Source organism: Thunnus albacares, chromosome 21 (assembly GCF_914725855.1).
Source record: "Thunnus albacares chromosome 21, fThuAlb1.1, whole genome shotgun sequence".
Lineage (NCBI taxonomy): Eukaryota > Metazoa > Chordata > Actinopteri > Scombriformes > Scombridae > Thunnus > Thunnus albacares.
This window is the reverse complement of record NC_058126.1, coordinates 25,403,002-25,421,745: the sequence shown is the minus strand read 5'-3', so window position 1 is coordinate 25,421,745 and position 18,744 is coordinate 25,403,002. Positions and strand designations below refer to the sequence as shown.

Below are 18,744 nucleotides of genomic sequence, written 5' to 3'. Positions count from 1 at the left end.
ATGGTTAGGATTAAAAAGCCTGTAATAGATAGAGGCTAATACATTATAAAAGTACACCAAGGCATGTAGTATCAGTTTGCTTGTCTTAGAAGAATGGAATGACATTTTGGGAAATACTGTATGTCTATTCGCTTTCACTCTCACATCTGAATGGTAAATATGGAGCCAGCAGCCAGTTAGCTTAACTTAGCTTAAAAACAAACAAACAGGGAAACAGCTAAGAAAATCTGCCAATCAGCACCTCTTATGTTCACTATTTAACATGTTATATCATAATTGTTTTTATTGTGTACAAAAACCAAAGTATAAAAATAATTGTTTTCTACTTTACGAGGGGTTACATTTCTTAGCTGGGAGCAGTAGGTCCTCACATTTCAGAAAATGTCAGAGCAAATTTTCAAATAGGCATTAAATTGATGAAGTGACCACATATTTGAAATCTAATGGTTACTTTTCGAAAAAGACCAAATTTACAATAACAGAATGAAAACTCAAACAGTTATGAGTCTGGCTCAAATTCTATGCCATCTCCACTGGGTGATGCGAAGTGTATGCTGGGATACTTGTCTAACCCAAATCCACACAAATCGGCTCCCGCATGATCCTCAACTAAACCTGGAAATAATTGGAAAGTTTGAGGATACAGAAACATTTAAAAACACAATAAGTTATGACATGTAAAATGAAGAAGAAACAGTTAAGATTCTGCACTATTTCTAGGTCAGCAATATAATTTAGGCAAACTTAACTCCTTTGTACAAAAGGTCAGATTTCCTTGAGTTGTATTGCTTCCATTGAAGCATTCAGATGATACTCAGGTGGGTTTGATCTACTCATCATAAGCTTGTTCAAGTACTCAACTCAACTTGTAGCCAGTGTTCGACTATTATAAATATGGCTGTGCCTCAAGTTTCCAGCAGATTATTACTTACTATGCAGCATTGTGATAGTGGAAAAACATGGCTTCAGAACTAAGTGAAAGTGTCGGAGGTCAAACTGTTATTCTAAGCAAAGAGCGGCTTTCTCAATGTCAAATCATGACTATACTAAAGGTTTCTAAAGGCAGTACATGGAACTTTAAAGCACTTTACAGAAACTGGATCAGTTGTATCCAAAGCACGATCAGACAGACCAAAAGTGACCACATCATCAGAAGATCAATACATCAAGATTAGTTTCCTGAGAGATAGAAAGCAACTTCATCACAGATGCGAAATTTGCTAAATAAAGAACGTAAGACTCCAATAAGCTGTCAAAAGAAAGCTGTGTTGTAGTGTCTCAGAGGACGAGCAGTAGTTTCTAAACCACTTCTCAGGAGGGGAAACGAGGCCAAACACTTGGGGTGGGCTAAGAAATACCAGCACTTCACAGTGGATAACTGGAAAAAAGTCCTATTTACTGATTAATCCAAGTTTGAGAGTAATGGCAGTAACAGAAGGAGAGGAACAGGAGAAAAAATGATGCTGCAGTGTATCAAACCGAAAGTAAAACATGGTGGTGGGAATATTCAAGTCTGAGGGTGTTTTGCCTACTCTGGAGTTGGATACCTGCACTGGATTGACGCCACCCTGACCAAGGAGAAGTAGCACTCCATTCTTCAGAGACATGCTGTACCCTCTGGTTTGCATGTTTGTGGAGGATTCATACTGCAGCAGGATAATGACCACAAACACACCTCAAAGCTTTGCAACAACTACTTGAAGACCAAAGAAGACCAAGGAGTCCTGACTGTCATGGACTTTCCTCCACAGTCAGCCGACCTCAACCCCATTGAACATTTATGGGGGCACCTGAAGACTGAGAAAGCCAATCAGTCTGTGACATCACAATTAGCTCTTTGGAACATTGTCAAATGTCAAAATGCAGATCTAGAAAATGTCATCCATGCTTTTATATCCACCTGACTTGACTACTGCAACACACTTTATTTGGGTCTAAGCAGGTGAAACATCCAAAGACTCCAACTTATACAAAACGCTGCTGCCAGGCTTTTAATATATTCTAAGAGACCACCTCACACTGATCCTTGCTGCCCTTCACTGGTTGCCTGTGAGTTTTGGAATTGATTTTAACACTTGTTATTAAAGCCTTCCATGCTCAGGCTGTGAAATCTCAAACTTAATATATTCTTTTAAATCTATCTTAACACTCATTTTTATCTTCTGGCTTTTTCCTTAACTGATGGTAATTTGTGTAACTATTCAGGATTATTTTATCTTGATTTTTATGGTTTGGAATTTATTTGCTTTTTACTGCTTGTTTTTACTGTAAAAAACTTTGTTTAACTTTGTTTTAAAAGGTGCTATTTAAATAAAGTAGTTAGTATTATTATTATCATATAACACATGGACTAGATGGGGACTCTTAATTGGAACAGTTCTGGGGTTGAGACTAATAACATTTCACAAGTCCATGAAAACACATGTAGAGACGAACACTCAGGAAAGACTATTTTGACACACAGTGAACCCAAACCAATAAGTAGTCTAATTCCACATACATACATCTGTGAAGGAGAACCCACTACATCCAAACACATACAGTATATGGCCATTTCTCATATTAACAAAGGAAACATTATTAATCGCTTGAACCACTAGATATAAAAAAGACATGCAGTAGCTCACAATGTGCCTTGACTTGAGCATAAGTGATAAAATGAATAAAATCTACACATATCACATCTATAGCATCTGATTTATAAAAAAAAAAGAACAAATAATCTTTTTAAAAAGCAGTTCACAATATGTTGCATATAATAATTTGAGTATTATATAATGGTATTTTAATGTGTACGTATGGCTCATCAAGAGCTCCTGACTAGTTGACTGTTGATTGTAGGTGCATGTCTGAGACTCACCCTGGAGGATTAGGAAACATTTCATGAAGGACATCATCACTCTGAATAATGTCCTAGTCATGCCTAATGGTTAATCTTAACAGACTCCATCTCATAATACAAGTGTTTCTCTGTAAGTTCCTGTTTTTTTTCTGACACAGCAGTTTGTTCCTCTCCAGTGCTAGTGCTCTTTCAAAATACAAATTACCACACTTCATATCAGACAAATGCATTGAAAGAACTGATCATCCAAAGCTGGTGTCTGATATTGAGTTAACTGAATTACTTAGTGTTTTCACTTAAACATGTGAGAATTTTATAGAGAGAGGATGAGGAGGAGGAATGTTCCTTCAGATCTGTGAAGTGAATAAAGTCAGACTTGGTCATATTTATCCAGGAGACAGTGTATTCACTAATGTGAGCCATTAAACAAGATGGCAGAGAATGTACTCTTTTTTTGCTCATGTGGGACGTTTTATTGTGTTGTTCCCTTACAACTGTAATGAAACACCTCCCTCTTCTGTTCAGCTTCAAAACTGCATCGACAGGGCTGAAAAATGCAGTAGGGCTTGGGAATATTTTTTTACCTTTTTTGAGTACCGAGTTGACTCTCCTCAACAGGAAAGAGCAATCAGTTCAGTGTGTCTGAGTGTTCTTTAACTTCTTTGTCTCATTTTGCTGTTGTAGGACATTGTTAAATGTATATGTCATGGGCACATGGCGGTGGGTATGTCAATAATTACTTCTGTTTATTCAAACTAAGAATAACTGTCTAATAGTCATAGCACCACAATCTTACTCTGTGCTCAATAGCATCATTCGTAATAAATGACCTGAGTGAACATTAATCTTTTAGGTTGCTAGAATGTGTCTTTTTCTGATACCATATCCCACTGAACACTGTAACAATAAACTGGATATTAAAAAAGAAGAGGACTTTATATCTGTCAAAATGATCAGATACAGTAACCTTATCCCCTTTTCCATACTCATCTGCAATGCAAAGTATAATCTTTTATTCATAAAGTATATCTTTCATCCCCATTCTGTGTAGAGTAGCTTATGAGTGTTGGTACAGCCTTGCAGTTATTAATTTTCATTTTTGTTTTGTTGTATGCTCAACTCCAGCCATGACTCCACCCCCTGCAAGCCAGATTGCCTACAGAGCACAAAACACACATGTGGGTCAGTTTTTTGGTTTTTTTTGACTCATCAGTCAGAACAGAACCTTCTACTGTGCCAGGTCAAAAAATATTCCCAAGTCCCTCTTGAAAAATGAGACCGATGCTTTGCCCAAATGACAGAAGTGGCCCATTTTAAGTGTTTTAAGTGTTTCATTAAAACCCCATACACTCAGAAAATTGAAAAGCTTTTTTAACTGTGATGTTTGAGCTTCTCTGTGCAGAATGATATGTAAGCCGAGTTTGTTTCCACATCTGTTGAAGGAGGAAAGTGTCTCTGTGCTCACCTTGAATCTCAGTTTAACATGTGTACCTATGAGCGTGATTTGTGACATCGCAACTGGGTGAATGCCAACCATTGTCATGCAACTCACAAGTGTGATGTGGAAACTTGAAGCCTCAAGTGCACATACATCGAGAATGGAATGGAAGTGAAGGAGGAGATGTGATTTTAAGTAGTTTATAGAACCTTTTGTGAAAAAAACATATTATATACAAATTAATACTTAAACCAGAGTATTTTTATATCTCTTTAAACATGTTTGGAGTGGACCTCTAAGCAAAGTTACCAGTTAGGTCAGACTTACTTAAGTAAATCAGGCTTATTTTCATAAAACTGTTTGATTAAGCAGACTTAAATAAGTCAGACCTCACTTACAATAAAATATGTGCTTCTAAATGCACTGACTGTTTTGGGGTTTTTTTCCAGCTTTAGGCTTTAAGTAATAATTTCAATTAAGATCACAGCTTTGAACCATGGCTTTAGCCATATTGTGAATGTAGCATCTTTATGGCTTGCTCTCATTTTAAATGACATATAAATAAAATGAAAGAAATGAAACAGACACCAAGAAATACTGGAGCAGCAGACAGCACATCTGTTGGTATTTACTCTACTATTACCTATTTGATATTTATGTTTACTGTTCCTTAATGTCATGTTGCCTCTTGCACGTGTGCATTAAAGTTTAGCCTTTATGATACAAAGACTACCACATTACTCACACAGGAGTTGAACTCAAGATTACATGATAACAAGTCAATTTCTACTTGTGTCACAGTCTGAGCTCCCTAGTGGTCAAAAGGATGCTGCTTCTGTGTTTTCTCTTGCTTGTCTGGCTTAACTTTGGGCAGCTGTGGCTCAGGAGGTAGAGCGGGTCATCCACTAATAAGAAGATCCCCGGCTCCTCCGGTCCGCGTGTCACAGTGTCCTTGGGCAAGATACTGAACCCAAAACTGCTCCCGGAGGCTGTGCCATCAGTGTGTGAGTGTGTGTGTGAATTATTAGACTCCTCCAGATGAGCAGGTTGGCATCTTGCATGGCAGCCTCAAGCATCAATGGGTGAATGTTGGCATGGTAGTGTAGAGCACTTTAAGTGGTCAGTAGACTAGAAAGGTGCTACATAAATGCAGGCCATTTAGTTTATGGCAGTGGTTTTGTAATATTTTACTCTCTGTATTATTTAATGTTCTGTGGCTGTAAACACAGTTTTATCTTAACATGTCAGTTTCCTATATTGTGAATTGATGTAGTCTGTGCTTGATGTCTAAGGTGTTTTTCAAAGTCAAAAACAAGCAGTTCCTAAACTAGACTTGACATAGTCTGCTCACATTAGCTTCGTCAGCTTTTTGAAGGTTTAATCAGATTAATCATTCACGATTATCTTTTAACAATAAACTCTGCTTTTCTGAGCTACTATTATGAAACACACCTATCGAACCATCAGATACAGCTAACACAAAATACTGAAATATTCATAGTGTTATTGTAACAAACTGCAATGTTTCATTATGTCCGGCAGATGGTGCTAAAGAACACTATATGGACAGTGGAAGCCTTTGGCTGTTTTTCCTAGTTTGGTCTCTAAAGTTTGTCTCCTTCCTGTTTGAACATGACATCACCCCGTGCACGCCAGCCCCATAAAGAAATGCTTTCCCATTTTGGTGTGGAAATGTTGACTGGCCAGCACAGGGCCGCGACCTCAATGCCTTTGGAATGAAGTGGAACACTGACTGTGAGCCACTTTATCACCCAACATCCATACAAATCCCTGCAGCCAGGTCCCAACATCTGCTGGAAAGCCTGAAAGCAGAAGAGTAGGGGCTGCCATTGATGATGATTGATGATCAAAACACTGCAGAGAAAGGCAAGTATTATTCAGAGGTGGAAGGACCAGCTTTATTAACAATTTAGCAGACCACCAGAGCTAGTAAAATCATTTTTAGATAACACTTTGTCTAGGAACAGAAACATCAAGATTTTCTTCCCAGAAATCTACAGTCATTAAAACAATAAATAAAAGCCTGAATATCAGCGCAAAAAATATGTATATACCAGAATTGGTAGCCTAAATGTTACACAGTGAATATCATAAACAATGCAAGACCAAATGGTGATTTATACCCAAGCAAATGTGATTATCTGATTTTTTTTAGTTAAGCTGAGTTATGAAATGTGGAATAAAGAATATGAAGTATGCTGCAAGAACATGGTAATACAGTATATGAACTTGTCATGTGACTTTCAATTTAACTTGCCAACAATCAACTGTCATCTGCACCTGATGTCAAACTGAAGACACATCAGGGCAAACTAACCACAACAAGAAGGGAAGAGGAAAAGGGAGTTATAGGGCTCAATAGCAAGACTGATATCCATCCTGGTCCTTTTAAAAAAATATAATTATATATCCTGTAGGTCTATCCAACAGACTAGACTAACACCTCACTAACCCACTACAGTGGCCCTCTTCATTTGTCAAATCCATCTCACCAATGATGATGATGCTGGCAAAACAGACAGTAACCACTTTGTTTCCAAGAATGACTGACAGGATGGAACTGCAGTGGTGCTTACATCTATACAGTCATAGCAGATACACTGTACAAAAGCAGAAAGAAGACAGACTCATGAAAGTGAAAAATGAAGCAGTCAGCAGGCCATGTCACTGCAGTGAAGAGAACCAAACTTACTGTACTTAACTCAAACTGCTGCTGGAGTCATAATGATAAAAGATGGGCTTTGCCAAAGTTAATGTATACAGCATTTATATCAAACAGAAAATATTGCAGATAAAGTTGTCACTTAAAAGGGAACTCCTGCAATTTTCCACATCAGCGTGTTTCCAGGCGTTATGTGAAAAAAGTAGCATTAAGCCTTTCGTGGCTCCAGAGGGACCTGTGTGAAATCTGAGAAACTGCCTCGAAAGATGTCACTTGATATCTCTGATTCTGATGCATTGATTTTAATCCTTTTTTTAAAAACCGTTCATCATGAGTCTCATATAGGAGTGCAATGCTAAATCAGAAGAGTACTAGTAATAGTAATGTTTTAAAGGGGGTATCCAGTGACCTACTTATAATGTAACAACATCATCTCTGATTTCATTCTGGCTGGGACCTCTCCCCTGCATTTACTGTCACTGTCAAATAAAGGAAAAAAGCCAAAATTAATCTAAAAAAAATGTATACATTTGTCTGATATCACCAACAATGAAATACTTAAAGCCTCTCTGTAATCATATATTAATTCCAGAAGAACAACTATTTTAATCAAATGCTTTACTGTCATCACTAGTATGGATCAAGCTCTAAAAACATTGGATCCTACCTTTCCCGTAATACAACTCGACAGCATCCTTTACTTCACCCTCACTGCCTGGTAAATCCCCACATTTTCAAACACTTGTCATCCCCAAGCCCAAGCTGAGATAACCCTGACTGCATCACTATGACATCATTAGGGGTAATTTTCTCAGACTTGACAAATCTCCTTCAGAGCCACAGAAGACATTATACAACTATTTTGGAAGGCTGTTTTGGAGCAGTGCTCAAGTGACAAGTTAACTGAACTTTATGTGTAAAATTGGTAGAATGTCCCTTTAGGTGAGTAAGCTGTTCCTATTGTTGTAATTGCAGTGAAAGCAGATTAAAGGCAGTTGAACAGATTTCCAGAGGCAGTTTGAGTAAGAGGTGACCTGTTAGACAAACCTCCACTAGCTCAGAAGCACGTGCTGTTCAAAAGACCTGTGAACTGCAATTTAAAACCAAAACTAATTACATTTCCCACTGAAATCATTATGATTAGCAGATGAAACTTGTTTCAGCCTAACAGAGAGGTTCGGCTAAAACATTGTTTTTCTTCATGAGTCTGTTTATAGTTTCTTCACACAGCACCACACATCTGGCAAAGAGCTGAAATGAGGAACGCCGGTTTCACACTTCCTGCATGTGTTTGAAGTTCACACAGTGACCTATGGGCGTGTGCATGACTCCTTTAGGAGGTCCAGCGCCACCAGGCCACCTTCATGCGATCCCACACAGCATCTAAAGAGTCGAAGGCGGGGCGTACATCCAGGATGGAGAACTGGTAGGTGTCCTTGTTGATTTCACCATCGTAGTAGTCAATGACGTAGCGCACCTCCTTCCCACAGCGGTCGATGATCCAGTCATGGCGGTCAAAAGGCAGCTCGTAGCTGCAGAGGAGAGGGATCGGACAAATTAATTTGTTGAATTATGATTTCAACAAGAACAAGACAAACCTCAAAAGACAACAACACTTTCTCCAAATAAACTACTAGAGAAACAGGAGATCCAACGTTGCTGTTTAGGAGACACTTGAGATTTCACCTTTTTCATAACTTCCTCTATGGGCAGAGGTGTGTCTCATCCAACATTTGGAATGGGACCATTCTCTGCATTCTTTGTGTTTTAGGTTAATTACTGGGCTGTACTTTAACTCAACTTCTTGCCCAACAATCTTACCCAGTACAATGTTGAATCTTGTATGGACATATGCCAAAATATTTCTTTGGGTTTGTTCATTTCAGTTCTCAACCAGAATCTGAAGCAGAAGAAGGAACTCTAGAGTTTTCCTTGTGCTACTACACAATTTCCAGGAGTAACAGATATGAAATAAAGATAAGATACCGTGCTGTAGTACAGTGATTCAAATGAGTAAAGTTTGCTTGTAATACAGACAAAATGTTAGTGGGACATGTGTAAGTTATATTGGAAATGTGGCTGCTGAAGAAAAGACTGCCTGAACAAGTTGCAAATGTAACACAGCAGCATTCAGTGGACATGAGGGGTAAAGGCTGAAATTAACATCCTGATTTCATTTGGCTTCTTCTGCTCAGTCTGTTTGATGGTGACACAAGCTGGTTCTTTTTTCTTCCTTTATTTGGTGCAAGATACTGTATGTGATTAACACAAATTGAGTGCAGGATAAGTTATTGACAGCTAAACACATATAATACGGGAACCGCACAAAATAAAGAGAACCAGACAGTAACCCAAACAAAACAACATAAGCAACATAATAAAAAATGTACATCAATAAAATGTTTGCTTAATCTTAATACTAGATGCACGTGTGGTGTGTGTGTGTGTTAGTGTGGTTAGGTGTTATGTTTGTTAGTGCGTAAGGATATAGAAGATAGAGAGCAGAGACAACAAAAGAAAAGAGAAAAAAGGGGGGGGGGGGATCTGCAGTGTTGTTGGGGGGGATCTCTGGTTGGGTCCCAGGGACAAAGAGGCGCCAGGGTGAAACCAGGATGAGTCAAGATGATTTTATTTTTTTCCTTCTCCACTTCTATCCAACCACTTCTTTTTATAGTTTGTTTGCTTGTCTGTCTGTACTCCCCTTTCTCTGCTCCTCTCCCTTCCTTGCTGTCATTGCTCTATCACTACAATAATAATAATAATAATAATAATAATAATAATAATAATAATAATAATAATAATAATAATAATAATTCAGCATAAACATTCTCCTCATTCTCATATATAATAGTATAATAATAGCAATAATTTAATAGTATAATAACGATAATTGCCATCAAAATGATCAACATAATAAACATCTTCGTCGTTAACACCATCCTCATATCACAAATCATTATAATAATGAGTTACCGAACAATATTTGGATTGGAGGATGCAATGCAAAACTAAAAGTAAAACAAATTGAATATTGATTAATTAATCAAATTGATAAATGTAAACAATAATAACAACAATCATCAGCCCCACGATAACTGCATAAATTATAATAATTAAAAGAATCTAAACACCAGGGGAAAGCAGAATTGGGAAGCAGAGAGTCTCAATTAGAATGAACAAATAAAAATAAAACAAAGCAAAAGCAACATTCAATATATGGCGAGTAGGTATGTATAGTTATGTTAAATTCCATGGCTCTGCAAGAAGATGCTAAAATTACAGCAAGAAAGAAAAGGAAGAGAAAAGCGAGAGAAAAAGAAAAAAAAGGGGGAGGGTGGAATAGATTAGAGGGAGGGGGGAAAGGTGGGGGTGGGGGGTCTGAATGTGTGTATGTTTGTTGACTGAGTGTGTATGACGCCTGTGTGTGTGGAAGTGTATGTCCAATTAAAAATTTGTAGGGATCACGGTGTATGTGTAATGGCAGTTATGAGTGTGTAAGTGACAGTGTGCATGTTTGTTGTGGATGGTGGACAGGCATAAAGAACTGATGACTGAAATCTGTGCAGGATTCAAGAATTTAAGGTATTGATGAATGAGGCAGATCATTTTTCCATTGATATGTATTCAATTAGTAGATTCGATTAGTAGTGTAGTATTGATTGTGTTCCTTGATTTCCAGTTCATGAGGATAGTTTTCTTGGTGATGATTAGGGCTATGGAGAGTATTCTAATGGATGTGTTGTTTAGAGTGATATTAGATATGTCTCCTAGTAAGCAGAGTGGAGCAGATAGTGGGATGTGGCAGCTCAAGAAGAGAGAGATTGTCAGTGATGTTCTGCCAGAATAGTTTAATTGGTGTGCAGTCCCATGTGACATGTATGTAGCTGTCTGTGGTGTTTTGTCTGCAGTGCGGAATTTCTATATATAGTCTATATAGCCCATTTTAAAACATCCTTTTTCCCTGTGTCGTGTACTCTACAAATAATCTTGTATTGTATGAGTTGGATGTTTGTGTTGGTGGATTTAGAGGAAATGCTTTTGCAGATGTCATACTTCTTGAGCAAATAAGGAAATGAGACCAGAGTGTTATTATGAAAGATATGTTTGAGGTTTGTGATACCTTTACTGAGTGTTTTGTTGTTGATTAAGAAGTCAGGGTCGTTCCAGATGGGAGTGTGTTTGGTAGATGAGATGGTGGTGTTATTTGGTGAAATTTCCACTCCTATCAGAGTTGTAGCTATGGTAGGGTTTTTGAAACAAACATGGTGTGTGACGGAGCACCTTGGTAAGTCTGAAATATGGATTTCTTTAAATAATGTTTGTTCTGTGCCTGTCCAGGAGTTGTCGGATTGGTTGGGGTTGGTCCATTTGAGAAAACATTGGAGTTATTGGGCAATAAAGTAACGGAGAAAGTTTGGTGCTTCCAGACCTCCTTGTGTTTCGGATTTTTGTAAAGTGGCTAGTTGGGTTCTGGGTGTCTTGTTTTTCCAGTAGTATTTTGAGATGATGGAGTCTAGCAATTTGAACCAGGAGGTGGGGGCTGGATGGGGATCATTGAGAATAGGTAGTTTATCATGGGTAGTGTGGTCATTTTGATTGTGGCAGTTCTGCTTTCAGGGATATCTGTAGATTCATCCAACATTAAAAGGTTGTCTTCTACTGTTTTGAGAAGTGGGCTGAAGTTGAGATTGACTAACTGACAGCCTAGGGGAAATGTTGACTCCTAAATATGTGATATCACCAGTGCACAGAGAAAGAGGTGGTGTTTGGACTACCACATCCCTGTTATTAGGGCTGAGTGGGAGAATGGTAGATTTAGACCATTTAACATTGTAGTCTGAGATTTTAGAAAAAGTGTTTATGAGGTGGATGGTTTCGGGCAATGAAGAGGAGGGATTTTGTAGGTATAGTAGAATGTCGTCTGCATAAAGACTGATCTTATGGTGTGCATTTTTTGTTTGAATTCCTTTTCTTTAATTTATCAAATGCCTTTTCTGCATCCACTGAGACTATGGCTGTTGGTGAGTTTGTGTGAGAAGTGTATCGGTTTAAGTTAAATAGTCTGCGTAGGTCATCACATGAATGTCTGTTTCGATTCGTGATGCTAGGGCTTTGCTAATGATTTTTGTGTCTGTGTTGATGAGAGATAGGGGACAATAGCTTGATGGAGAGGTAGGGCCTTTTGGGTTTCAGTAAAAGAAAAGCATCAGCTGGTTCTGATATTTATGTAACATAGAACAGCTGTCTCTCCACTGTGAGGAACATGATGGACTTCAGGTCTGTCTTTTTCATATTTTGGATCATATTTTTGATCCAATAATGCAACTTCAAGCTTAAAGGTATTCTTCTGGAAAGAAAAAAAAATATGGCACATAGATATAACATCAATGCACTGTCCTGATGTTGACATCTCAGTTGTGGACTAAAATTAAAACAGATAATGTGACAGCTCACCCCATCCAGTGGCGGATGCGAGCCCTCGGTGAGTACTCTTTGGCTTTACCACCAAACCTCTTCAAGGTTGGACCACATGGACATTCACTGGAGGAAAACACAAAATAAAATACACATCAAGTAACTGTTAACACACTGATGAACAGGCGGATCATATACAGTACATATAGAATATGTAATATGTTTGATGTCGTTTTTTATTTTATGGTTGTTTTCATGACCCACTCTGCATGCAGGGCCTCCCATTTCAGTATCTCCTGCCAGGCCTGCTCATTGTTCTTGTTATGGATTTTAATGATGTTGGTCATATCTGGAGCAGCAAGGTCATCATCACGCCAGCGCCACCTGCAACACAGGATGAAAGAGTCGTATTTTTAAAAAAGTACAGTACTGTCATTCCAAGAACAGGACTATGTAGTCACAGAAATGCCAAGATATCTGACTTTTTAAGAGGCAGCCTCAGACAGACAGTAAGGCAGACACTTAACGACTTTTATTCTGAGGGATTGTGTGATCTACAGAGACAGGAACCAAGGATCAACATCACCTGTAAGAGTTAGGTTAAGTTCAGATTACACGAGAACTTAGTTGTGGGACAACAAAACACTTGACTGAAATGTTGTTGGTATATTAGACAGAATACTAAACAACAAGATGGGGAGAGATTTTGACTGGGCCCGTCTACTTAAAGGAAATTTGGTTTTGAATGCAACACTCTTTAGTTCGGTACATCCTGTGAACAAAATAATTACTGTAGAATGAGCATAGTATTGTTAATTAGGTTTATGTCTTAACATGAAGAACATATATTTTAAGTGTGATAGTTCCCCCAGTACAGCCAGGAGATGTGATATCCTTTAAATACAGGCATAACAGCGCATATTTCGTCATGAATGAAAAAGAAAAGCTAGAAATAGATCAAATCCTTTCTCACTGTTGCAAACCTGACCAATCACTGTGTGAAGTGGGTGTGAATGGCTCATTGGTGTTGGAAAACAGAACAGAACAAACAGAAATGGCCCTTCACACCCCCACCCAATCTGCTGTCGCAAAAGTGTGGGGGAAAGGGGGCTCTGAAGCTAACCGACCATCCAAAAAGCTGTTCTGAAGTAGTACACCAGCCCCTTATACCATGCTACTCAGGTTAACGTGTGTATCAGTCAGTTTGTTGTGCCTGTTGTGTAATGCCTCAGTAACCACTCACCACTGATGAATGAATCTCCAGGACAATGTAGAGCTGCACACTAAGAGTGGTCATTTAACTCAGGTCAGTTTAAGTTCATTATAAATATGCTGCACTTGTCTTAATTAGCCATTTTTTAACATTTACTTTATATTTGCAAATATGCCAGTTTGTTAAAACAATGCAGCATTACTTACAAAATGTTTATTAGGTCTCAAACATTTTCCACGCAAGTACGCAAACAGCAACACCTGGCCCCCACCAGCACATACGCATGACCCTGGTGAACATACGCAACATTCACTCTTACACCATGTCTACACTGAAAGCGTCTCAGCCACATTTTTCAGTCGTCTGTGTCACGCACGTCTGACAGAACAGTACACTTCAATGTTTAATCAATACAGCTGTCTACACAGCCCACCTAACAACTCTGCTAATTCGGAGACAAACACTTTTCATTTCCTGTAAATTCTTCAAAATAAAAGTCTCCCATTATTTAGTCATTTAAAAGCTTTTACCATGAAGCAGGAAAGCAGAAAATGCTGGGTTTGCATCAGTGTTAACATGACTGAGTAGAATAGTATAGTTTTACTTTAATGCACAGAGGAAAGAAAAAAGAAAACACAGGAGATGCAATGTGCAACCTCTGAATTACTCACAGAGGAAGGATGGAGAATTCCTGTCTGAATGAAGAGCTGAAGTTCAACTAAAGCTTCATCAAACTGAGGAGCAATATGTTATAGCGCCTCTAACTGCAATACTCAGACTGCATCTCTCGATTGCGATGCATTACAAACTTTCAGGTGACACACTCCAGAACTTAACCAAGTGTGAAATTGATCTTGCATAACACATGTAACGTACTTGTGTGAAGAATATTTCAGCCCTTATTCTTCTTTTTGACCATATCCTAGTGTTTTAATTCTTACAGTAAAAGTTTTGGCCTTTGAGCTACCATTTAATGTTTACATTTTTCAAAATAATTGACAAAAATGTGATGCATTTCTTTTGTTTCCTGTGTTATACCACAAACAGACTCAAATGTATTTGATTTCTAGTGACCATGATCTTGAATGTATACTTCCCTCTGGTGATCTATCTGACATTACAGTAACATGTATTTAGATATGACTGAATATGTAGGCTGGCAGGCTAACACTACATGTTTTCCCCTCTAGAATTAGAATGTGGCTAGAATTAAAGGTTATAAAGGGGACGCTACACAATGGAGAATCCCAAAACATCTCTGCTACATTCCTGCACACATCTCGTGATGACCTGACATAAGGAACCCACGCAGAGTGAACTGACCCCTTCCGCAGCATGGCGTTCCAGAACATCTGCTCAGATGGGTAAACCCAGTGCTTTTCTGTGCCATGGCGAGGAATCGTGGACTCCTCTCTGGTAACGGACAGGGCAAAGGGCTGGTCTGGAGCTGGCACTTGGTTAGGAGGAGGCATCTGGACACATACAGGGAGAAAAGACACAAGTTCAATGACACAATCACCATCAAAGCCATCACTGCACACCGTGTTTTATGATTACATCAACACCAGATTTATAGAAGTAATTCAGAAGGCATTATTATATCTTGACTTAGATACATGCTTTCAAATCAAGGACAACAAACATCATCCACATTATCTAAGGTGTCATATTGTTTGCTACTTGTGAATTGTAATTTTGTCCAAAGTGGGCTTTAGACATGACAATTGCACGTTTATTCACTCCTCCTTGGCTCTTACTCCCGTTCCCATCCACTCTACACACTCTTTTCCCCACAGTAAAGGCGGTGCATGTACCATATTTGCAGGATCGATGTCATTATTCACGCCTGCTGCAGCTTTCATGGGGCACTCAACAAACTCATAGGCCCGGTCTTGGTGGGCTGGGCCTGCTTCTGCTTTGTGCATCGGACACTCTGATGGAGGAGACACTACAGGAGACAAGAGCACCTGATTGAGGCATTGTGATGTCATCATTACAATCTGTAAAACCCAGCCAGTGCCAAGCTATAACTCAGTTACAATTTCAGTAATACCACCTTAAGAAAGCAGAGGAATTTGTCACAGTGTAATTGTGAAAAAATGAATAAAAATCAGGAGGCAGTAGCAAAAACCATATAGATAACCTACTATGGATTACACCATTCTAGTCAAATACAGCACTGGGAATATCAAATGTTTTAGGCTACAAAATTAACATAATCTACTTTGTCTGTGTGTTCTGATGTGTGAGTGATTCCAGGAAATGTATTTGCTAAAGGAGTACTAAATAATTAATCATTTGCATGTCAGAAATAATCAATTTGACCTTAAAAATTTATACACCTACCTTTGACTGGCTGCGCTTGATGCATGGGACACTCTGACGGTGGAGACACTACAAAAATAGCAGAGACAGACACACAAATTAAAATATGTCAACACAATTTTAACATTCATGATCATAAATAGTATCATTTATTAATAATCCCTGCATTCCCTAACAGCACCTTTGACAGGCTGGGCTTCTTGGTGCATGGGGCAGCCCTGAGGAGGGGCGGCCATCATCGCCTCTGCTCTGACTGTAGGAGTTGCAGGTGTGGACATGGAGGCTCCCATCCTGCCCTGTCTGATGTGGAAACAAACAAACACTAGGTATTAAGACAGGCAACACGTTGTGACAGTAAGCTGGTGATAATTTTGAAGATTTCACTGAGTGACCATAAAAACAGAAAATCTCTGCGCAACAAATACTAGTTTGGCATTCCTAAACAATGCCCAGCCTTTGATATGACATCCATAGAAGCAGATAGGGAAATGCTTTATATAAATAATTATCTCCCTGACAGACGTGCTGTGGTGGAAGAAGTATTAAGAACATCTGACTGATATATTATTATATATGACATCATTAAATTATTAATTAGTTTGAATGTGTGTGAATGGGTGAATGTGACTCGCAGAGTAAAAAGCGCTTTGAGTGGTTGAAGGACTAGAAAGGTGCTATACAAGTACAGTCCATTTACCAATTACCATTTAATACTGAAGCATCAGTGTTAGAGCAGCATGTTACTGTTGTAGCTGCTGGAGGTGGAGCTAGTTTACACTACTTTATATACAGTTAGCTAGTTTAGTCCAGTGGTTCCCAACCTAGGGGTCGGGCCCCTCCAAAGGGTCAGCAGATAAATCTGAGGGGTCGTGAGATGATTAATGGGAGAGGAAAGAAGAAAAAACAAAGTTCTGATACACAAATCTGTTTTCGGATTTTTTCTCCAAGCTTTGATTTTTGGTGAAATATTGGATCATTTGAACATTTATTGAATTGAAAGCATGTAAGAAGTTTAGAGGGAAAAATCACTATTTGGTGGAGCTGTTAACAACTCATAGACATGTGAAATGTGACCCCGACTACACACTGCTTTTGTAAGATGTCAAAAACCAAAAAGGTTGGAAACCACTGGTTTCATCTTTAACAATGTGTTGTATTTTAAGAGTTTGTCATATTATCAATTGTGTCAAACCTTCATCTGAAAAGTAACTAAAGCTGTCAAATAAATGTTGTGGAGAGGGAAGTACAGCATTTCCCTCTGAAATGTAATAAAGTGGAAATATGAAGGAGCATCATATGGAAATACTCCAGTAAAGTACAAGTACTTCAACATTGTACTTAAATATGGTACTTGAGTACATGTACTTAATTACTGTGAGAGCTAAAATCGAGAGAACATTTTCTTATTTCTGGTTTACTGTAACACAATCCTCTTATCTTAGCGGAGGTGTCCGTTTGAAGGTTTGTATGACTCCTTCCTAAGACAGAAGCCAGTCAAGGTGCTTCTTGTAATAATAGTTACACAACGCAAAAAACAAACGTCAGGACACTGAGTAACATCATAACGTTAAGTAACCCAGCGAGAGGGTGGCTAACGTTATGGTAAATGTGTAGTTACGTTTATTTTTACATGGTTAACATAAACCTAAAATATTGATGTCGGTCGGCTAACTGCCTGAACAGGCTGACATTTTATCATGCCTGAAGTTATCCTTGGTTAACCTCACGATCGGCGTCAAAGCTTCCGGACAGCTGCACCTGGCCAACACAGACCCCTAAATCATCCTCATCTCCGATTTGTTAAACGACTCAAACGGAATAAGTAGAATACAGTGAAACAAAACTGCAATTCAGTCAGATGATTAACCGGCTAAGCTAAGTAACTTAGCTTCTAGCAGCAGCTATGCTAACGTTAGCTGCTACGTTGACTGCCTCCTTCTGTTTTGATGTTGTTAACATACCTCATTTAAAATGCATTGAGTACGGCTCTCCTAGTTTCTGTCTTATCACATAAGCCACAGCAGAGTGTAAAAAAACAACAAACAAGGGAATAACTTGCCTGTTAGAGTCAGCTGAGAAGTGTTTCTCTGTCAGGTTACTCTCTCAATGTCAACGTGCAGCACAGCCGAGCTACGTAACTGTGGGTTACATGTGTTGTACGTAAGCTATGCACGTCACCACGCAGAAATGGGCAAAACTACGTAGACTGTAACGTTGGCTTGATAAAACGTCACATCAGCCAGAACAATCCATGACTGCAATGGACTGTCAATTTTTTATTGGGAAAATTTCACATCCATAAATCCAAGTTCTCGAGGCCTCGCCCATCGTTTGTACTTTTCATGACTGACTTTATAAAGTACTTAAAGTCTATCCAACTTATAAACGATAAAAAATGTGCACAGACAGTTAGTATGCTCCAAGAATTTATTTATTTATTATTATTACTTTTACTCTATGTCCTGTTACCACGTTGAATGTATCAAGCAATTGCAAGTGACGTCATGCCTGTTATGTTATTTTTATTTTTTTTATTTTATTTTTATTGATGCAGAAGTGTTTTCTGTTATTGTCTTAATGTCACATGCTGTAAGTGACGGTTTCTAAGAAGAAGAAAAGATGCCGCACCTTTACATAGCTATATACTCTGAGTGAAGTCCAATAAAATAACAATTCAATAATTTATTTCCTTTCTGAAAATCCAGAAGCCCAGAGTGGTCAATTTTGGAAACTGTGTTAGTGTTGATTTATGGTTTTTTGGACGGTGGTGTTTTTAATGTTTTGTCCACCCCTTTTTACATAAATGTGAAACAATACATTTCACAAAG

At 38.5% G+C, this 18,744-nt stretch overlaps 1 protein-coding gene across 2 annotated transcripts; it reads right to left on the bottom strand.

Moving 5' to 3' along the window:
* Positions 1-6,172: 6,172 nt before the first annotated feature.
* Positions 6,173-18,078, bottom strand: LOC122972576 (holocytochrome c-type synthase). Of its 2 annotated transcripts, none has more exons than XM_044339779.1 (8): positions 17,976-18,078; positions 16,098-16,216; positions 15,938-15,985; positions 15,406-15,524; positions 14,915-15,063; positions 12,643-12,762; positions 12,418-12,504; positions 6,173-8,495 (listed from the first exon to the last, which is right to left on the bottom strand). In XM_044339779.1, the coding sequence occupies exons 2-8, from the start codon at positions 16,204-16,206 to the stop codon at positions 8,297-8,299; spliced, it is 831 nt and encodes a 276-aa protein (XP_044195714.1). In that variant the 5' UTR covers positions 16,207-16,216; positions 17,976-18,078; the 3' UTR covers positions 6,173-8,296. The 2 variants fall into 2 exon arrangements, with proteins under 2 accessions (XP_044195714.1, XP_044195713.1); XM_044339778.1 differs by having other exon boundaries at positions 15,406-15,539; positions 17,976-18,077.
* Between the last annotated feature and the right edge of the window lie 666 nt (positions 18,079-18,744).

Bases quoted from the DNA above. Each gene is read 5' to 3' on its own strand.
- LOC122972576 (XM_044339778.1), bottom strand. From the start codon at position 16,206: ATGGGAGCCTCCATGTCCACACCTGCAACTCCTACAGTCAGAGCAGAG. The intron at 15,540-15,937 runs GTAGGTGTATAA...TGTCTCCTGTAG, and splicing joins TCAAGCGCAGCCAGTCAAAG to TGTCTCCTCCATCAGAGTGT. The intron at 15,064-15,405 runs GTACATGCACCG...GTATGTGTCCAG, and splicing joins ACATCGATCCTGCAAATATG to ATGCCTCCTCCTAACCAAGT.